Source organism: Astyanax mexicanus, chromosome 5, assembly GCF_023375975.1.
Source record: "Astyanax mexicanus isolate ESR-SI-001 chromosome 5, AstMex3_surface, whole genome shotgun sequence".
Classification (NCBI taxonomy): domain Eukaryota; kingdom Metazoa; phylum Chordata; class Actinopteri; order Characiformes; family Acestrorhamphidae; genus Astyanax; species Astyanax mexicanus.
In genome coordinates this window covers 46,667,612-46,689,564 of record NC_064412.1, presented here as the reverse complement: position 1 = coordinate 46,689,564, position 21,953 = coordinate 46,667,612, and the positions used below count along the sequence as shown (strand labels likewise).

The window sequence follows — 21,953 nt, the reverse complement described above, 5'->3', positions numbered from 1 at the left end:
ATAATTAAAAATTCTTCTGTTAAATAAATAAAGATTCTTCTTTTTCTCCTTCTTCTTTTTCCAAATTCTCTTCTGCGTCTTTCGATGTGGGTAGGATGAAGGACTAACATGGGGCTGTTTTTGAAGAAGATCGTGCCTTTTAAAGTTCAGGTGTTCATACGCACTGTTTTATAAATTAGATTTGCTATGTATACTTTCACTCCAGAATCCATGTAGAGGTTTATCAATGGGACCCCAGATCCTGTTCCTGGTTTTAACCCAGACAAGTCTCTAGCAGTCTTAACTATAGCACTCGAATCAAAGTTCACACCTGCTGTACAAGACGTTGTATAAATATTTATTTGTAAAGAAAAATTATCAACTATCTCAGACTTTTACTGGTTTCACATGATTATGGGACTGTAGATGATTGAACACTTGTAATAATAAATATTTCAGAGGTTGGTGTGATTAAATTATGAATGGACATCACAGTGCACAGAACATCGCCATCATGCTTCACATCGTTAAAAATAAAAAAAACACAGATAAAAAAAAATTCAGACTGAGGCTGCGTCTCAAATGTGCTCTACACACTAATACTATAATACTAATAATGACGGTTTGGCAGTAGACTTAATATGAAAATACTAACTTGCATTGTTAACTGATATTTGTTTTCTAATATAGTTTCAGACATAAGTAGCCCCTCCCTTTCTGTTTTGTTGCACTGCATTGTGGGATATAATGTCCATTGCAAGCCACACTTAAACCTGTGACTAAAATGGGTCCCTTTTTACATTTTAACACACTAAACGTAGTGCACCAAAATGCACTCTTTGTTCCTAAGCAAAAGACAGAGGAACCAACTGGAGCCAAGCAGTTTATGGATTATTGATTATGTTTATAATAACATAAATAACAGTCAAAGATTGTTCCATTAACAGCTCTGCACTATACTAAGATCAGGTTTGTGTTCATGTAACCGATGCTGATGCATGTTAATGATGAATTACTAGTAAGGATCCATTTCAGACACAGCCCAGTACTGACTGATTCTGAGTATGTATTGTGAATATTTGAGTATACTATATTAAACACTGCATACTCAAACACTAGTTAGTATTAGTATTAGTACACAATTGAGACACATCCTGATATTTGTTAATCACCGTACACAAAATCACCGCTGTTTGATTTCACAGTTATCCAAATCCAGCTATCGTGAAAGATTACCAGATCTCTCGGGACAATTAACAAGTCACTTTTTGTATCATTGCATCATTCTACTATCATTCATAAATATTCATGTTTCTGCACATTAAACATGTTATACATCTGGACTGGAACTCTACGCACTTAATGCAGAATGGGGATGTTGTGGATATTTAAAAGGTGTTTTGTGCTCCAGATATTAATAAACAATGTCCACATAGAAGCACACACCTGGAATGATATCTGTTTCATGAATGCATAAATAAAATTATTACAACCTATGTTTTGGTTTATAGAAGGGGTGGGCAATAAGACAGCATTTTAATTATTTTCAAATTCAATTTTCCCCTATTTGTTTCACCGATTTTTCTGAGACCATTACCCCACCCACTCACTAGGACTCCCCCAACACTGTAATACTCCCAGCACCAACACATGCCTTTTCTAGATGCCACCAATCAACTGCAGCATCATAGCACACATAGAGGAAAGCACAGACAGCTAACAGACACCTGTACTCACCAACATCTCAGTGGGAGTGATGAGGGAAGAGAGCACCACCCACAGTACCCACCCAGAAAGAAGCAGCATGACCTACTGTACTCTCTTCGACTCGGGAATGAATTACCCTTGAGATGATCGTGCCATAGCAACAGCATCTAAGCCTGCTGGGATTCTCTGAGTATATTGTTAATCCTGTGTATTGTGAACATTTTACCATATTGCCCATTCCTAGTCCTAGTTAATAGATAATTGCACAATAATTGATAATTGGCCAGTTGGGACAGCAGCCTTTCCCCACTCTTCCAAGTCTAGCGTACCCGTGTTGAGTGGTGTAAATGGGTGTGGCGACGTCCTAAAGGCAAAAGACTGTCCAGCTGGAGTTCAGTCAGTGATGTCCTCCTCCAGGTCGCTGTCGGGAGAGGCTCGGGGTCGGTACTCTCCGGTGTTGGACAGGCGTTTCCAGACCTGCTCGGACTTCTGGTTCCCAGTGCTGTGGGACCGGCCCAGGCGTCCTAAGTGTTTGGACGCCCGGTCATCAAAGCCTTCTCCTGCTGCAGCCTGGCATCTCTGCTCCGCGCCCTGCTGGTGGAGGTCGTGCCTCAGGTTCTCCAGGTTTAGGGCCCAGGGTCCCAGCTTCTGCCAGTTCACCCTCTGGAATGCCATGAGACAGTGCAGGTTCCCACCCACCTGGAGGAAGTAAAAAAAAGCCTATTAGTCACTGTTTTATAAAATGAATTGTCTTAAGTCCTATTCTGACTAGGCCTGTCACAATAAATATAATATTATCAATTTCACAATGTATAGAAATGACCTCAATAATTTTTGCTGCTTTTGACTTAAGTATTATCATCCATTGTGTTCCATTGCTGGCTAAAATAAACAGCACTTGATTATATACTAAAAACATTTGAAAGGCTGTGCAAATTGCCAAAACACGAACACACACACCTCCCGAACTATTATTATTATTTAAATGTTATTTTTAAAAGGCTATTTTAAAATAATTTAACTGCATTACTGTGATAATATATTATAAATACATACAGGGACACATTCTTATTATTAGGGGTGAACAAATCAACAGTTTGGTACATTGTGGGGAAAAAAAAAAAAAAAGAGTGCAGTGGTACGTTGGGAAACTCAAAGTCCTGAACGTCCACGAAAGACAGCAGTGCACACTCTGCAGGAAGTAGGTGTAGCAGTATTTCAGTCTACCATAAAAAGCAGACTTTTGAGAGTGAATACAGAGAGTTCACCACAAGGTGAAAACCATTTATATAAAGATTAGACTTCACAAAAAAAAAACACCTGAAGAAGCCAGACCAGCTCTGGAACAGAACTCTTTGGACAGGTGAACTGAGCTCAACCTGTACCAGAATGATGAGAAAGTATGGAGAAGGTTGAACTGTTGAACACAAGCTCACCACATCCTCTGTTAAACATGGTGCAAGGAGTGAAGGAATGGGTGTGCATGGCTCTCAATGGGCCCAGATCACTAGTGTTCAATGAAGATTTGACAGAAAACTAAAAGATGGATTTTAAAGTGTACAGGGATTTACTTTCTGCTCAGATTTAACCAAACGCAGCAAGGTTAATTGGGCAGCGCTTAACAGTACAGATGAACAATGTCCCACAACATACTGCAAAAGCAACCCAGGAGTTTTTTAAGGCACAGAAGTGGAATATTCTGCATTGATCAAGGAAAAGACCAGATCTAAACCTGATCCAGCAGCATTTCACTTGTTAAGACAAAAATAAAAGGCAGAAAAAAACAGCAACAACTGAATACAGCTGCAGTAAAGACCTGGCAAAGTATCATAACAGAGGTAACCCAGTGATTGCCTGAAGACTGGAACCCATGGACATCACCCATCATTGCCTGAAAAGGATTCTCCACAAAGTATTAAAACATTTTATTCATGGTAAACTTAATTTGTCCAATTACTTCTGAGCACCTGAACTGTGGAGGCTTTGAAGAAAAATGGTGGCAGCTTTATATGATATTTTCTTCAGCCCTTTGTATTAAACCTGAAAGTCTTTATTTTAATTACATCTCATTTGTTTAATTTTAAATCCAGTCTGGTGGCATGCAGAGCTCAAATTATGAAGGTTTGGGCAATAATGAACATTTATTAGTTATTTCTGGGACAAAAAGAAAAATATTTATTGTGACAGGCCTAAGTTCAACCCCACTGACCTTCTTAGTTTTGCGGATCTGAATGCCTCGTTCCATGTGGCGGATGTCCAGGTATTCCGGGTTCTGTGTGTTCAGGTCTGTCACAATATCAGCCCACCTAATTCACACAATCAGTGTAAGAGGCTCTGGAGAACATTACAGTTACCAAAGCATCCAGTAATAACACACACAAATACAGTTAACTGACCATTTTCTTGTTTATACTCTCATTATCAATGTTATCAGCTTCAGTGATCATAAATGACAATTTGTAATTCTAAAATTACAGACTGTAGTTCTGTATCTGTTTCTCAGTATAATTTATTATTCTCCTCCTTTCACCCTGTGCTTCCATACTCAGAACCCCGTAGGGGAGAAAACCACCACAGAGCAGACTTTATTATTATTATTTGGGTGGTGGAATGTTTATTATCAGCACTGCAGTGATTAGCACTGATTAGCATGGTGGTGGTGTATGAGGTGTTATTGTTTGTGGTGCAGGTAAGAGTGGATCCGACACAGCAGTGCTGCTGGAATTTTTAAACGGATGGACTACGGTCTGTAATTAGAGAGTGCAGTACCTGCAGTGGCTGCAGTTCAGCAGTGTTGGTTGCTAAGCTTATTATAGAAGTGCAGAGTGTTCTGTGTTTAAAGTAATGCTGATCACATTGAAAATGAGTGTAGAAACAAGGAGGTGGTCATAAAGATGTTTCCAATTGGTGTTTATCCTGCATTACATCGTTTATAATCAGTGCTAGTGCTAGTAAATCAGTAATGTACTTTTTACAGTGGATGGCCGGGTGTTTTCTGCTGGGCTCCCCTATCAGAATCCAGTGCTCCATTTCATTCAGAGGAAGTGGACCCCTATAGCAGAACATGGTTAATTAACAGAATGCAAAGTCTAGGTTTAAAATTTAATATAAAATTACATCTGGGCAGTAATGACCAGACTGTAAGTAGATTAATGGAGTAAAGATTAAGACTTTCCTGTAATCAGGGACACATTTTGCAATCAGCATCATAGTTAGACAGATTATCCTGTTGTATACAAAAGGAAACAAAAACTTTTTTCCTGTTTTGTCAAACTTCTGTTATATAATTTTCCAATTTTCCAGACTAATGTTTGAACCTCTGCTGAGAAAAACTCTGAACTGTAACAGAGTCAGCAACTAATTACAGTTTAGCAAGTTAAACATTAATGGCTCAGTGTGCTGGATGATGTACCTGTACGCTTTAGCAGCTTTCAGTGGTGTGGCCTCGAATCCCACTGGGCAGAAGTAATGGTTCTGACAGTGGTAAATATAGGCCATGGATTCATCCCTCAGCCCCTGGGTCAGCTTCAGCAGAGCTCCCTCAGCTGTACAAAGAGAAATTTTCTCCAGTAAACCAGTTACAGTATCATACTAACTCATAGATTAGATTAGAATCTATGAGGGCTTAGTTTGTTGTGCTCTGCATCTTATTAACATTTAATACATACAAATCGGAAAAGTGTATTCAGCCCACTTTACTCCGAAACCCTAAATAAATTCCAGTCTGACCATTTATCTTCGGAAGTTCTAATTCGTAAATGGAGTCCACCTGTGTGTAATTTATTATCAGTATAACTACAGCTGGTCTCTGATGGCCTCAGAGGTTTGTTAGAGAATATTAGTGATCAAACAGCATTATGAAAACATCGGAAAAATTAGACCGTTTCTGACGCAACAGGCCACCCAACTCCTGGTACAAGCTGTGGTAATCTCACGCCTCGACTACTGCAATGCCGTACTAACTGGCCTCCCGGCCTGTGTAGTAAAACCACTACAGATGATTCAGAACGCAGCAGCACGTCTGGTCTTCAACCAGCCAAAACGGGCACATGTCACCCCGCTGCTCATTGAGCTCCACTGGCTACCGGTTGCTGCTCGCATCAAATTCAAAGCGCTTACAATCGCCTACAAGGTGATGACAGAACAGGCTCCTTCCTACCTGCACTCGCTCCTGAAGGCTTACGCTACCTCCCGGCCGCTGCGCTCCTCCAATGAACGTCGCCTCGCTTTGCCAAACACTCACACAAAGCAATCCAGACTGTTCTCATACAGAGTTCCCCAATGGTGGAACAAACTACCTTCTACTACCAGATCAGGAGAATCTCTCGCTATCTTTAATAAACTCCTGAAGACAGAGCTCTTCAAAGAGCACTTACTCTCCTAACACCTCTAACTAACTACCTTCCACTACCAGATCAGGAGAATCTCTCACTATCTTTAATAAACTCCTGAAGACAGAGCTCTTCAAAGAGCACTTACTCTCCTAACACCTTTAACAAACTAACTAATTCTAACCTCATCTCCTTCTTCCTCTTCTCTACTCCTCTATCCCACTATTTCCCTCTGACCTCCTTAAGGCCCTATCTATAGATGTTTTATTTTTAACTTCTATTATTTTTGTACTTAACCTCTTCTATTATTTGCACTTCAATATTGTCGCTTTGGACAAAAGCGTCTGCCAAATGTAATGTAATGTAATGTAATGTAATGAAAACAAAGGAGTACAGCAGACAAACAGCAGCCCAGGCAAGGAGAGCTCTAATTAGAGAAGCAGCCAAGAGGCCCACAGTCACTCTGGAGGAGCTGCAGAGATCCACAGCTTAGGTGGGAAAATCTGTGCACAAGAAAACATTTTCTTTTCAATTTACAATTACCTTCTACTTTTATGTAAAAGTAGTGGTCTATTACATATTTCAATAAAATACAAGTTTGTGGGTGTAACGTGAAAACATTTATAAAAGTTCAGGAGGTATGAATACTTTTTTAGGGCAATATAGATGCTGCTGTGCTATAAACTTCAAAAACAAAAGTTACGCATTTTATTCATGCATTCATCTACTCACAAATTCACTACATAAATGTAATATATATTGGAAATAACTAGTTTCTACTTTTGCAGTTAGTCCAAAATGCTGCTGCCAGGTTACCAATACCAGTACCAGTAAATGAGAGCATATTACACTAGTTCTCACTCTCTTATATTAAACAGTGGGTCTGTCCAGAGTAAGGTTTGTTTATTGTTCTGGTTGCTGAGTAATCCGGTTCTCTGAACAATTCTGTAGAAGATTAAGTGAGGAGATTACAGACCCGTGAAACCTGCCCGTGACCCTGTTACTGTTACTGTACAAACAGATCAGAACAACACACCACACACTTCAAGTGCCAGCAATGGTTTAGAAACACACAAGCTCTAACCAACAGAAGCTATCAGAGCACTACTGACCAGTCCAAACACACACACACACAGGCTGATCATGCGCTCTTCAACCTGCTATCTGTTTTTTTTCTTTATTTTATTTTTATTTTTGTTGTTGTCAAATCATAAAGATTGAATAATAAAAGATGTTTAATACATTTAATAAAATACAACAATACAAACTATAAAAAATAGCAATAAAAGGATAAATAAATAAAATATTAAACTAAAATAGTTAAAATAGTGACTGTGTTTGGTCATTGATACTAAACATGTAACTGGTCACTGATATAAATAGTAATTGTGTTGCAATAATGAACTCACGCGTCTCTCCGGCGGTCTTGTGCTTCCCATGAGGTTTATATAAAATATAGGAACATCCTCGGACTCTGAAATGATCATTAATCTGTCTGAACCATCTGCAGTGGGACACAAACCAGGGTTAGTGTCATACATACATATATACCCCAGATATATCAGACACACAGAGCCGTACAGTAATCAGAAAAGTACCGCATCAGAGTGGCGTTCCCAGTGAATGGTCCAAACTTAATATCCTCAAACGGAGGCTGGAACCCAAGAATATGCAGAGCCTCCTCCTGGGAGATTGGTGGCAGACTGACAAAAACATAATAATGATAATAATAATAATAATAATAATAATAATAATAATAATATTAAGTATAAATAGAAAAAGTACTGTGAGACAGTGAGAATTGTTTTAATAAAAAAGGACAAAAGACCGTCCTTATCTACCTATACTGGCATGCCAAAAGTCATGGGAAAGCAGTGAGTAAATTTATCATGAAGTGTTACCTAAAGGAACCCTTAGGGGCTTGGGAATGCCAACACCTGCATAAATTGTGAGGTGTTATCTTGTGAGTGAGGCTGACTAAACTGAGACTGGTTCTTTAGCTTCTATGAGGCCTGGCAAAACTCATGGGACAAAGCTAGTTCCTGTCCCATGACTTCTGATATGTCAGTGTAATTTAGCAGGTCAGTTTGTCTCTATAGCTTTAATAATCTAAAGCACATCTGGCTACGTACCTCCCGGCTCCTACAGAGCTGTATAGGAAGTTCCAGCAGGAGACCAGAGAGGAAATCCCACAGGAGGTTTTATACTGAGGGCGGCTGATGCAGTACCTACAGGAAAAAAACAGCAACATACAATTAACAACTTCCTGCCGCTCTTAATGCTTACAGACTAGGGCTGCAACTAAAGATCATTTTGTAGAAGAGTAAAGTGTCGATTATTTGGGCACTTTTGGGGATAAAGACTTACTTTGCTGACTGTAAACTATGTTTCTGTCCCCGGCAGCATGTGTATTGTTGTGCTGTTAAAAAATTAACCATTAAGTGCAATTTATAATTCTGCATTGAGTTGCCTACAGTATAGTATTTATACTTCTGAGATTGTATGTCTGTGTCTCTGCGTCACTGTGCAGTTTAAACCATAAAGGTGAGAATGTGAGGCTCAGGGGACCAATCACAGACGCTGCTGTTACTGTTGTGTATTTAAATTTCTGGGAAGGTGTGAGTCAGGCTACAGCATAGGGTCCACAGCTACAACTTTTAGTCTACAATGAAATTTAAAGTTTTTTTTTTATAACTGACGTGGATTATACTGACTAATTGTTGCAGCCCTGTTACAGACTAATAAGTGCTAGTACTAGATATACACTGGTACCATCTCCGCAGATCCAAAACCTTCCTCTGCTTGATCTCCTCCAAAGAGGCCTGTGGGGGAAGGTCCAGCAGGTTTCTGCTCATGCGATCAGATGACTTCATTTTCTTAGAAGGAAATTTCTTCTGATTACCTGAATAACAATTTAAAAATATAAATAAATATAACATTAGAATGTATATTATATAGGTTAAATTTAAAGCCTTCACTTCAAAATACACTGTGTTTCCACTGTGTGATGGTTCATTATCCCATATTCCTCCAAGCTCAGTAGAGAACTGGACGGAGCTTCTGGACATGGTGAACATAAGGCTTGTGTTGTGTACAGTAAAGTTGTAAGTGGTATTAGTGAATATAGTAACTCTGTATTGTAGTAGAGAAGTGGGCGGAGCTTCTGGACATGGTGAATATAAGGCTTGTGTTGTGTACAGTAAAGTTGTAAGTGGTATTAGTGAATATAGTAACTCTGTATTGTAGAGAAGTGGGCGGAGCTTCTGGACATGGTGAACATAAGGCTTGTGTTGTGTACAGTAAAGTTGTAAGTGGTATTAGTGAATATAGTAACTGTATTGTAGAGAACTGGGCGGAGCTTCTGGACATGGTGAACATAAGGCTTGAGTTGTGTACAGTAAAGTTGTAAGTGGTATTAGTGAATATAGTAACTCTGTATTGTAGAGAAGTGGGCGGAGCTTCTGGACATGGTGAACATAAGGCTTGTGTTGTGTACAGTAAAGTTGTAAGTGGTATTAGTGAATATAGTAACTGTATTGTAGAGAACTGGGCGGAGCTTCTGGACATGGTGAACATAAGGCTTGTGTTGTGTACAGTAAAGTTGTAAGTGGTATTAGTGAATATAGTAACTCTGTATTGTAGTAGAGAAGTGGGCGGAGCTTCTTCTGGACATGGTGAACATAAGGCTTGTGTTGTGTACAGTAAAGTTGTAAGTGGTATTAGTGAATATAGTAACTCTGTATTGTAGAGAACTGGGCGGAGCTTCTGGACATGGTGAACATAAGGCTTGTGTTGTGTACAGTAAAGGTGTAAGTGGTATTAGTGAATAAAGCTTAATAATTAATAATGCTTGTTATCCATGTGGTCTATCAGCTATTGTTGAATGATGTGTGAAGCAGTTCCTTCCATACTGTCCCACTGCTGATCCGATCTGGGGTTGTATGAAAAGTCACTTTTGTTTCCCAGATAATGAGCTTCACTAACTTTCTCAGGTGACCTTTGCACAACATTCTATAACAAACAAAAAGGGGGGTGGGGTAAAATATGGTAAAGACTGAAACAAGGAAGTATAAAAGAAAGACTGAAAAAAGCTAGAGTATAGCTGGAGTTTCCATAATGTCACACATGCATATCCACATACACAGTTCTGAAAAACACAGCGTACTGACCTGCCTCACACAAGTAAGTGATTTTTAAATTATAAATGATTTTATGTGATGAGATAACTAAGAACTACTAAATAACTACTTCTAACCTCATATCCTTCTTCCCCTTCTCTACTTCTCTATCCCGTTATTTCCCTTTGACCTCACTTAGGCCCTGTCTAAAAATGTTTATTTACCTTTAACTTCTATTACGTTTATATTTCACTATTGTAAGTCACTTTGGACAAAAGCGTCTGCCAAATGTAATGTAAGAAAATTCTAAAGAGATTTAGAAGACTTTTATTAGTTTATTAGTAGTAGTTTAATATTCAGAATTCAGCCAAAGGATTTACTTTCTTTAATTTTGGCCATTTCAGTGCATCTCTACTGAGGGGTATATATATTTATATTTTAATCAACCTTTATTTAAACTCAGGAGTACACTGAGGGTAACCCTTATTGTAACTTAGTACACAGCAAACAGGGATTAAAAATTAGCAAATAAAAATATATAGTGATTTTATTCAAGATCAAATCCATGTTAAAATGATAAAACTTAAAAGGTAAGAAGATAAAAAAAATAAACAGTATAAATAAACAACAAAAAAGAAAAATACATTCATAATAAAAAGATAACAACAACAACAACTACTACTACTACAACGTCAATCCAAATAAATGATAATAAAATAAAGCAAATTAAATAAAAGTGTGGCAGGCTGTGTGGAGGAGGTTAGAGAGTGAAAGTTTAAAAGTCTGAGCGACAGGGAGTCTGATGAACTATGCTATTTAAATTCAGCATTTCTGTAACGTATGACCGTATGAGTATACAGTGATGGGTGCTGTATGCCACCAGTAAAAAAAAACATAAAACCAAGTGATACACCAGTATAATGATTTAGAAGTAGTACTAGACGTGTGTCTGTATACAGTGTCACCATAATTCAGAACAGCTGCTTTCAGTAATATAGCTGAATTTAAGATGCATTCGACATGCTGTGGAGTTATATTCTGTGCGTATCGACAGAGAAGTACAGAAGCACTGCTGACCGCTCATCCTCTAAAAGGGACAGCCTGAGATAAGCCATTCTCGGACAGTGCCCCTGAAGGACGAGCAGTTAGTGACGTTCGTCCCCTCTAACAAATTCAGGTCTCATCAGTGTTTATCTTCCTTCAGTCAGTGCGTCAGTGATGGCAGACGATGTTCATGTGTTTATAGACTCTTTATTTTCAGGATCTGAGGCAATTTGGCAACAAAAGCTTATAAATTAACTAAGAAGAATAACCTCAAAACACAGGTTTACATAATTGTCCTTCATATATTAGAGTCTGTATTGAGCAGCTGAGGCCTGCAGACAGACGAATGGCTGGTTATGTCACAGGACCTGCCATAAGGTTATATAAGCTCTGGTACCAGATGTCCAGTGTGACAAATCATTTTGTTCCATATTTTTACTCTGTGAGCTTTAAATTTATCCAAAATCTCATTTCACATTTCACAACAGTAGATGGTGGCCTTTAAAGTTACATTGGGTGAGTTTGTGTAAACCAGCAGCGTAACTTCTCATCTCAAAGCCACTTCCTAAAACACAGAAACTAAAGGAATCTTCTCCAAACTACAAATAATTACAGAGACAGTTGCTCACAAATACAATACAGAAATATAACAAGGCAGCGTTTCAGAATATCACTCCCTCCACCTGAGAGGCAAACACCACCCTAAAACACCAGTGTGTGCATGACAGCCTAGCAGTGGAAGAGAACACCTCGCATGGTTTGATGTTCAGCAATAAAAACAGCTCAAAAGACACCAGTAGCTTCCAGAACATACGGAATAACCTCTATACCACACCGTCCACCTTCAGAACGGGTTAGTAAAAAAAAAGCTAAAGGGCCATTCCACTGAACTATTCAAAACATACACTAGTTAAACTCAGACAGCTTTACCTAATTTTTACAAGGTTTCTAAGCTGAAGATGGTTTCAAAACTCATGCGACATTTAAAAAGCACGTTTAAAAGCAAGTCCACCACTTCCTTTGATTTTCCTTTGATTCTTAGATTTTACAGAAATGGTTGACTGCATGTTCAAATAATAAGTATTTATGACAAAAAAAATCACTCCTGTTAATGTCGCTCATTACTGTTACTTTTAATGTTTTAAGTAAGAGGAATGAAAGTAACAGGCTTCTCTGGACGCTTGAAAGTGGAACTAAAATGTTTTCATATGCTGCGCTGAGGACGCGTATCAGGCAAACACCTGCTCTCTGATTGGATAGACGCATCGCGTTGGACGGATTTATGCGTCTATCCAATCAGAGAGCAGGTGTTTGCCTGATACGTGTCTGCAGCGCAGTGTCTGAAAACATTTTAGATCCGTTTCAAGCGACCAGAGAAGCGTGGAAAATAAGTTTCAGGCTTTCCTGTTCTTTCTTAATCCCTGCTGATTTACAGCGACTCTGTCAGCGAGGAGAAAAGCTGCTGTGATTGTTGGGGTCTCTGGTGGGTTTTTAAAATATTAACATGTAATTTAATTGGAAAAGTTTGCTTTTGTTAGCTTTTATAACTTTACTGTTTACTAGACAGTGTAATGAAGCTCAATCAAACGTTTATATATAAAAATACATATTTATATTTATTACTTTATAGGAAATAGTAATAGCTTGTACAAAAGCATTTTCCATTTATTAAAACGATTTAATTGGATGACGCAGGGAAAGCCTTTGTAACGCCCACATGCGACCTGTTGGAGGGGAGCAGTGCGATCATGTGCGTGAACGTGACGGAGCAGTGAAAATGCATCGTAAATGCACCATAAATTAGCATGACTGCTAGTATTCAAACTAAAATGACCTCAGTGAAGCTGGCCCCTCATATTATTAGAAATGAAATAAAAATATGTCCATTGGTTAGTGCTGCGTTTGTGCTGGTTTGTGCAGCAAAAATTAACGTTTGTGCTGTTATCGTTTTTGAGATATTAAACATTTAATTTTCTGACCTGTTATGTAACCCAGCCCCTCATTTGTGGCCAAATCGCACGAAAGTGGTCTCATTGGTTAGTGCTACGTTTGTGCTGGTTTGTGCAGCAAAAATTAACGTTTGTGCTGTTATCATTATTAAAATATAAAAAATTATATTTATTACCTGTTATGTAACCCAGCCCCTCATTTGTGGCCAAATCGCACCAAAGTGGTCTCATTGGTTAGTGCTACGTTTGTGCTGGTTTGTGCAGCAAAAATTAACATGTGTGCTGTTATCGTTGTTGAGATATTAAAAATTATATTTATTACCTGTTATGTAACCCAGCCCCTCATTTGTGGCCAAATCGCACCAAAGTGGTCTCATTGGTTAGTGCTGTGTTTGTGCTGGTTTGTGCAGCAAAAATTAACGTTTGTGCTGTTATCATCATTGAAATATTAAACATTATATTTACTGTTAACCTTATTGAGATATTAAACATTTAATTTCTGACCTGTTATGTAACCCAGCCCCTCATCTGTGGCCAAATCGCACCAAAGTGGTCTCATTGGTTAGTGCTACGTTTGTGCTGGTTTGTGCAGCAAAAATTAGTGTTTGTGCTGTTATTGTTATTGATTTATTAGGAAAAAAATATTGAATAGGTGTGAAGCTGGCCCCTCATATAATCAGAAATGAAATAAAAATATTTCCATTGGTTAGTGCTACGTTTGTGCTGGTTTGTGCAGCAAAAATTAGTGTTTGCGCTGGTATCATTATTGAGATATTAAACATTATATTTACTGTTATTGACATATTAAGCATTTAATTTCTGACCTGTTATGTAACACAGCCCCTTATTTGTGGCTAAATCGCACCAAAGTGGTCTCATTGGTTAGTGCTACGTTTGTGCAGGTTTGTACAGCAAAATTTAGTGTTTGTGCTGTTTTCGTTTTTAATTTATTAGGAAAAAAATATTGAATAGGTGTGAAGCTGGCCCCTCATATAATCAGAAATGAAATAAAAATATTTCCATTGGTTAGTGCTACGTTTGTGCTGGTTTGTGCAGCAAAAATTAACGTTTGTGCTGGTATCATTATTGAGATATTAAACATTATATTTACTGTTATCGTTATTGAAATATTTAACATAATAGGTCTTACCTGTTATGTAACACAGCCCCTCATCTGTGGCCAAATTCCACCAAAGTGGTCTCATTGGTTAGTGCTACGTTTGTGCAGGTTTTTGCAGCAAAAAATAGCGTTTGTGCTGTTATAGTTATTGAGATATTAAACATTATATTTACTGTTATTGAGATATTAAACGTTAAATGTATTACCTGTTATGTAACACAGCCCCTTATTTGTGGCTAAATTGCACCAAAGTGGTCTCATTGGTTAGTGCTACGTTTGTGCTGGTTTGTGCTGTTATAGTTATTGAGATATTAAACATTATATTTACTGTTATCATTACTGAGATATTAAACTATTTAATTTATTACCTTTTAAGTAACACAGCCCCTCATCTAAAGCCAGATTTCATCAAAGTGGTGTTGTTTTTCTAGTGCTGTGTTTGTGCTGGTGTGTGCTATTAGAATAAATGTTTGTGCAAGTTTAGTTATGAGAGTTATTAGATAAAAAAATATTTAATTGGTGGCATTACCCAATATTTATTTACACACATCACCCAGCCCCCCTCATTTATCAGTGTGGTTAGTGCTCACAAAAAGGCACTCAGCCCGGTTAAAAGGCATTAACATGGCAGTCTGTTAAATATATGCTTTCATAAGTGCAGGAGCAATTTTTACCATGGTAAATAACTTTTTACCATGAACAGTCATGTCACCTGAAGACATTCATCTGTGCTTTATTAGATGTGTAAATAAATATTGTTTTTCCTGTAGCTGAATAATCAAAATACCTGAAACATTTATTTTTACAGCACTGCTGAATGAGACCACTGTGGTTTGGGCTGTATTGGGGGGCTGGATAATGCCACCCATTAAATATTTATTCTAATAGCACAAACCAGTACAAACACAGCACTAGAAAAACAACACCACTTTGATGAAATCTGGCCTTACCATAAAAGGTAATAAATTAAATAGTTTAATATCTCAGTAATGATAACAGTAAATATAATGTTTAATATCTCAATAATGATACCAGCACAAACGTTAATTTTTGCTGCACAAACCAGCACAAACGTAGCACTAACCAATGGAAATATTTTTATTTCATTTCTGATTATATGAGGGGCCAGCTTCACACCTATTCAATATTTTTTTCCTAATAAATTAAAAACGAAAACAGCACAAACACTAAATTTTGCTGCACAAACCTGCACAAACGTAGCACTAACCAATGAGACCACTTTGGTGCGATTTAGCCACAAATAAGGGGCTGTGTTACATAACAGGTCAGAAATTAAATGCTTAATATGTCAATAACAGTAAATATAATGTTTAATATCTCAATAATGATACCAGCCCAAACACTAATTTTTGCTGCACAAACCAGCACAAACGTAGCACTAACCAATGAGACCACTTTGGTGCGATTTGGCCACAGATGAGGGGCTGGGTTACATAACAGGTCAGAAATTAAATGTTTAATATCTCAATAAGGTTAACAGTAAATATAATGTTTAATATTTCAATGACGATAACAGCACAAACGTTAATTTTTGCTGCACAAACCAGCACAAACACAGCACTAACCAATGAGACCACTTTGGTGCGATTTGGCCACAAATGAGGGGCTGGGTTACATAACAGGTAATAAATATAATTTTTAATATCTCAACAACGATAACAGCACACATGTTAATTTTTGCTGCACAAACCAGCACAAACGTAGCACTAACCAATGAGACCACTTTCGTGCGATTTGGCCACAAATGAGGGGCTGGGTTACATAACAGGTCAGAAAATTAAATGTTTAATATCTCAAAAACGATAACAGCACAAACGTTAATTTTTGCTGCACAAACCAGCACAAACGCAGCACTAACCAATGGACATATTTTTATTTCATTTCTAATAATATGAGGGGCCAGCTTCACTGAGGTACTAAAATGTCATTATCAATATAATTGAGTTATAATATTGGTTATCATGATGTATTTATCTAACTAGTGAATCGGTCACAAGTTTTACCGATATCATGTAGTAAAATTACATTGCTCCACCTGCCCAGGTAAAACTAATCCCATATGAACAGGGCTAACAAAAACTTTGTCTCTGCTTTTCCTAATTGGTTAAATACATTGTATAGTTCTCTCGGTACTGTCACTTTAAGGAATGGCTTGTGTGAAAGCACTTACTTGTTCTAGTTTTTCGGGTCAGAACCGCATCAAAGTCAGTGGTGTCAATCTCCCAGGCTAACACGGGTTTGGTATTGCTGGACAAAACGTCCTCCATATCACTGTCATTCGCTAGATGCGTGTTGACTCCCCCGGTCTGGCACTGGGCGATCGGGCAGGGGGTGTTCAGCTGAGGTACTGGGGTCCGGTTATCGGCGCTGGTCTGGGGAGCATCTCTGGGCGTGATGACGGGCCGGGCCTGGTTCAGCAGAGCGTAGTCAGAGCAGACGGTGTAGAACTTCTCCCTGGAGTGGGTGACCGGGCAGGTCCAGGGAAGCTGCAGCTCGGCGCTGGAGGCCCTTCTGGCTCGCAGCGAGTCCCGAGTAAACGGACTCAGGAAGCTGCGCTCATCTTCTCTGGCTTGGGCCCTAGCCGGGGCTGCCAGATCACTGGCACCGGTTACGTTACCACCTTCATTTTCTGCAGTGTTAGGCATTGAACAGTCGAGAGGAGAATGGCCGATCGCAGGTTAGGGTCCGGGCGGGTTTACTTAATGGTGATGGCGTCGTCCTGTAGCGGAAAAGGTGAACACATATAGATCATATCATGTTACAGTACCATATATCTTTCCTCACAAAAAAATATTGTTACAGTTTTATAGAGTTTTTAATCATAGAGATATAGAAATCCTACACCTCTCATAGAAGTTCCGGGACGCCTCCATATTTAATTTTAACATACTGACTGATGCCAACACATTATGTATAATATCCAAAAACAGATTCTTTGGAAATTTTTGAGTATAACAATCAAAACTATCTAACTATTACATATTACACTCTTTTTTTTAAGCATGCCAAAAGTCATTGGACATCACTATGGTAAGTGCTAAAGAATGCTCACTTAAGAAACAGCTTACAAACGCCCACGACACGTCAAAAAACATACAGCATTTTTGAATAATGTGGCCCGATTTGTCCATATCAAAGTTTGTTGCTATTTAGTGCTGAGAATAAAAATCAATAATGCTATAATTAAATTGGACACACTCAGAGGACACTGCAGGACAACCCAGAGGCATGTTGAGCTGACAAGGAAAATCCACAAACTATACTGACAGACCTCCCAATATATATGTTTGTGTGTGTGTGTGTGTATTTGTATATTTACACCTGCACTGATTAACAGGGTGCTCACCGTTTTCTGAGTCTCTCAATCATCTTTACTGAACTTCAGATAACAGGAGCACAGCTAACATGTGGATGATACTCCAGCACAGACAAAAGGATAGCCTGTATTGGGAATACAGCGTCACTCTGAAGTTAAATGTACACTAATCTTTAATTCAGGTGTGATCCTGCACACCTCCCGCATCCACGGCGCTGATTAGTGGAGCTCATTCACAGCAGCTGCATTTAAACAGAGGACAAGCTTTTATACAGCAGGGCGTTTCTTTATGATCATCACATCTCTGAGCTACAGAATACAATAATTACGCTTAGTAAGCTTTATTCTGGAGGAGAGAAAAGGCATCAGGTTCCCCACTCAGTTAAATATTGTGCTATTTCTACATTAAACTAGGGCTGTTGTGATAACCGCAGAATAGCAATTTTGCGCTATTGACAAGAAAATTGCAGTGTGTGGGACTTAACCGTCACAACCGCGATATTGGCGTTTCCCCACGCGAGGGCCGCTTACTTTACACTTCAATGCCTGTGCAAGAGTTAATTTTCCCATCAGTCCCCTGCTAACATCTGGGGCTGCTGGTCTAGAGTCTGTCTCTTAGGGGTTTTACGTAGGTGAAAAAAATGGTAAAAAAATCGGTAAAAAAAAAAATCAAACACGACTTCGCCAATTTGGGAGCATTTCGGCTTTAAGCCAAATGAAAAAGCAAAGCCAGCCAGTTTAGATAAATATGCAGAGTGTCTGCAAGACAGGTTGCTGTTAAACGGGGAAACACTTTGATATTAATATTAAAAGGGACTAATTATTTAAGCAGTTATATACATTTATAACCTGCTGCTTATTTATACTCTACTGTTACTGTTAAACAAGTTACAAGTTACTGTTAAACGAGTCCAGATTTTGTGAGGAGTTGCTACCCGTAGCCTTGCCTATATTGTGCTTCGACCTCTGAGATGCCGTGTCAGTCTTTTAATAAAACTGACTTTCTATTTGCCATTGATAGCTACAGTGTTTAGCACAAAGGATGTATTTAACAGTACAGTTTAACAGTACAGTACAGTTTTTTACTGGTGGAATGGGGTTAGCTGTGTAGCTAAGCTATTCTAAGCTAATAGTAAATGACTAAAATAAACAAGCCCTAAAAATGTATATAAAAAAGGCATTTATTGACTTGTTTTACTTTAAAACAAATTGCATATAAAAACAAAAAACATGTGAGGTAGTATTCATGCTTAGGACTAGGGCTGCAGTGAAAAAAAAAGATTTTTGGCTGATCTTTGGCTGCTTTGCAGATACACACTGCAAAAAAAAAAAAAAAAGATATTTTCACCAGATTTCTCTTTACGTCAATAGTACAATTTAGCATTATTTTAACAGCCTGTATGACCTCTCTATAAGGCCTGGGCTGCTCCTGATGAGGCGACGGATGTTCTCCTGAAGAATCTACTCCCAGACCTGAACTAAAGTGCTGGCGAATGTTGCAGGCAGCTTTCATACTTGAAGAGCACAGAGCACCAGTGGCAAATTTGCCAATCCTGGTGTTCTCTGGCAAATGCCAGGTGTCCTGCGCAGTGGGCTGTGAGCACTACCCCAAACTGTGGACGTCGGGCCTTCACATCACTCTCATGGAGTCAGTTTCTAACCGTTTGTGCAAACACATGCACATTTGTGGTTTGCTGGAGGTCATTTTGCAGGGCTCTTGCACTGCTCCTCCTGTTCATCCTTGCACAAAGGTGGAGGTGGTGGTCCTGCTGCTGGGTTGTTGCCCTCCTACGGCCCCTTCCACGTCTCCTGGTATACTGGCCTGTCTCCTGGTATCTGCTTCATGCTCTGAACACTGTACTGACAGACACAGCAAACCTTCTTGCCACAGCTCGCATTGATGTGCCATCCTGGATGAGCTGCACTACCTGAGCCACTTCTGTGGGTTGTAGAGTCCGTTCCATGCTACTACAAGTGTGAAAGCACCACCAACATTCAAAAGTGATCAAAACATCAGCCAGAAAGGATGAGAACAGAGAAAAGGTGATGTGATGGTGTGATGACCACCTGCAGAACTACTCCTTTATAGGGGTTGTCTTACTAATTGCCAATTATTTCCACCTGTTATCTGTTCCATTTTCACAACAGCATGTGAAATTAATTGTCAATCAGTGTTGATTTCTAAGTGGACAGTTTGATTTCACAGAAGTTTGATTTACTTGAGAGTTATATTGTGTTGTTTAAGTGTATTTGAATGAACATTGTTGTTTTATTTTATAAACTATGTCCAATATTTCTTCCAAATTCCAAAGAAAAAAAAATATTGTCATCATTTAGTGGCAGGAAATGAGACATTACTAAAATAACAAAAATATACAGAGTTTTTTAAGTGGTCTCCATTTTTTCCATATATATACATATATATATATATATATATATATATATATACATATATATATGTATATATATATATATATATATATATATATGTATATATATATATATATATGACTGAATAGGTAGACATTGTGTATAGACTACTAATACTGCAATAATATTACTAATAACTAGTACTACTGCTACTTCATCATCACTATTATCACCATCCTTATCATCACCACCAGCAGCTACACAGGCAAGATAACTGGCTAGCAGCATTTATTAGGTCAAATCCCTTAGCATCACTGACAACACAGTTTAGATCATTTAATAAAAAGCTAGCATACTAACATACGTACAAACACACATACCTACTGAATAAAGCTAAAAAGCTAGTTATCCATCAAATACAGGCAGTAAGGCAGTAATCCACCGTCCTATGTGAAGCCCTGCTGTGTTTCTGCTATATTGACTAATTTAGGTACAGAATCTAAAGATCCAGTCCTTAATTTTGCTCCAACTGCCTGAGCGACTCTGCTGCAGGTAAGCCGCCCAGGCAGTGGAAGCAAAATCCCGGTCTGGACTTTTATGTTCCGGAAATGGATTTGCCATTTGTTGTTTTCTAGCTCCTTTGTAAACGCAGCAAATTAGGGAAAATGTCTAAAACAACGTAAACGTAAAATCTAGCAAAAGCACATACCTTAAATATGTGTTGATTCCGTGAAGACAATGTAAAACAACGTGATGAATTAATAATTATAGCTAAAGCTCCAGCCCTGCTCCAGTCCGCTCGCCTTCTGCTAAAGCAAAAGGGCTTCAGAGGACTATACCACCTCTCAACACCAGGGGGGGACAAAACACAACAAAACAACAACAAGAACAGAACATTATTAAATCCATTAACTAAATATTTTCATAGATAACGATATAACATAAATATTAAACTGTAGATATGAGCGAGTGTTAAGTGTGGGTTTAGTTTCTGCTGTGTTAGATATCATTAAGAGTAGGATTGGTATGAGCCGCTCCACCCCGAAGCAATGCACAGAAAGGAGTGGGAGTCATGGCTGCGCTATATTTGCGCAGACCAGTGGCTGTATGTTTACAGGATTTCTATAGTATTTCTATTGAGAAACAAACAAGTTTATTTGTAAACTATTAAAAAAATGAATAATTATAACAAAATAACTTGGCACTACTTTGAAAAAAAAAAGTTTTTCAATTTACTATATGTAAATTTAAACATTTGCTTATATTAAAAATATGCAAATAGCAAGCAAAGTAGTTTTTTTTAAATAAACGATTATAATTATTTATTTATTATAAATAATGAATACATAATTATTTATTTTACTTAACTTTCAAAGTAGACTGAGAGACCGTCAGTAGACAAAACTCAAAAATTCAAAGCAACTGCACTAGATTTTTGAGTTTAAACTTTTAAGTGTTGAAAAAAAATCCACTAACAGTCATCCTTAGCTCAGATAATACATGGTTATATATTTAAAAAAAAAAGTCTTCCTTTGCATTTGCCTTTTTATTTTGACACCTAAAGCAGCATCCACAACAAAAACTGAATCATAAACTTTGACTTTATTGCTACTGATATTTCCATTTTATGTTTTAATGTTAATTCTGTCAGACATGTAGCCTATTGCAAGGAAAAATAAATAAAAACATTACTATTGCATTTTGATTTTAGTTTTGACATTATTATGTGGTTCATCAAGAAAAGGCTGGCCAAGCTTTTTTTTTTTTCTTTTCACTATTAGCTGTAGGGCTAAGTGGTGAAATGGAATTGGGCCTTTTTGCAACACTTAAGGAGATACTGAGGCGAAACTAGACACTAAAGGGTAATTTTAGATGTTGCTTTCTCTTAATAAAGCCTTTAGATCACACTTCTGGCGGTGTTTCTGTGGCACTCTGATCTGTGAGGGAAGGTTAAGGGGAATCTAAAGGGAAACTCTTGTTTTATGTTCTAGGCAGCAG

At 38.1% G+C, this 21,953-nt stretch overlaps 1 protein-coding gene and 1 long non-coding RNA gene across 3 annotated transcripts in view; both read right to left on the bottom strand.

Annotated features, from left to right (window-relative positions):
• Positions 1-21,953, bottom strand: part of LOC125802226 (uncharacterized) — a 28,304-nt gene that overhangs the window by 2,428 nt on the left and 3,923 nt on the right. The gene's annotated exons all lie outside the window — the stretch shown is intronic.
• On the bottom strand, positions 317-20,999 carry LOC103038303 (basic immunoglobulin-like variable motif-containing protein). Its single transcript, XM_007236644.4, has 10 exons — positions 20,665-20,999; positions 16,440-16,988; positions 8,790-8,919; positions 8,150-8,245; positions 7,616-7,720; positions 7,427-7,521; positions 5,099-5,231; positions 4,655-4,738; positions 3,896-3,992; positions 317-2,385 (listed from the first exon to the last, which is right to left on the bottom strand). Exons 2-10 carry the CDS (start codon positions 16,912-16,914, stop codon positions 2,080-2,082), a joined length of 1,521 nt encoding a protein of 506 aa, XP_007236706.2. The 5' UTR covers positions 16,915-16,988; positions 20,665-20,999; the 3' UTR covers positions 317-2,079.

Coding starts and splice junctions, on each gene's coding strand:
- LOC103038303 (XM_007236644.4), bottom strand. CDS start 16,914: ATGCCTAACACTGCAGAAAATGAAGGTGGTAACGTAACCGGTGCCAGT. Junction 5,232..7,426: donor CAAGACCGCCGGAGAGACGC/GTGAGTTCATTA, acceptor CTCTTTGTACAG/CTGAGGGAGCTCTGCTGAAG. Junction 2,386..3,895: donor AGATCCGCAAAACTAAGAAG/GTCAGTGGGGTT, acceptor TACTTCCTCCAG/GTGGGTGGGAACCTGCACTG.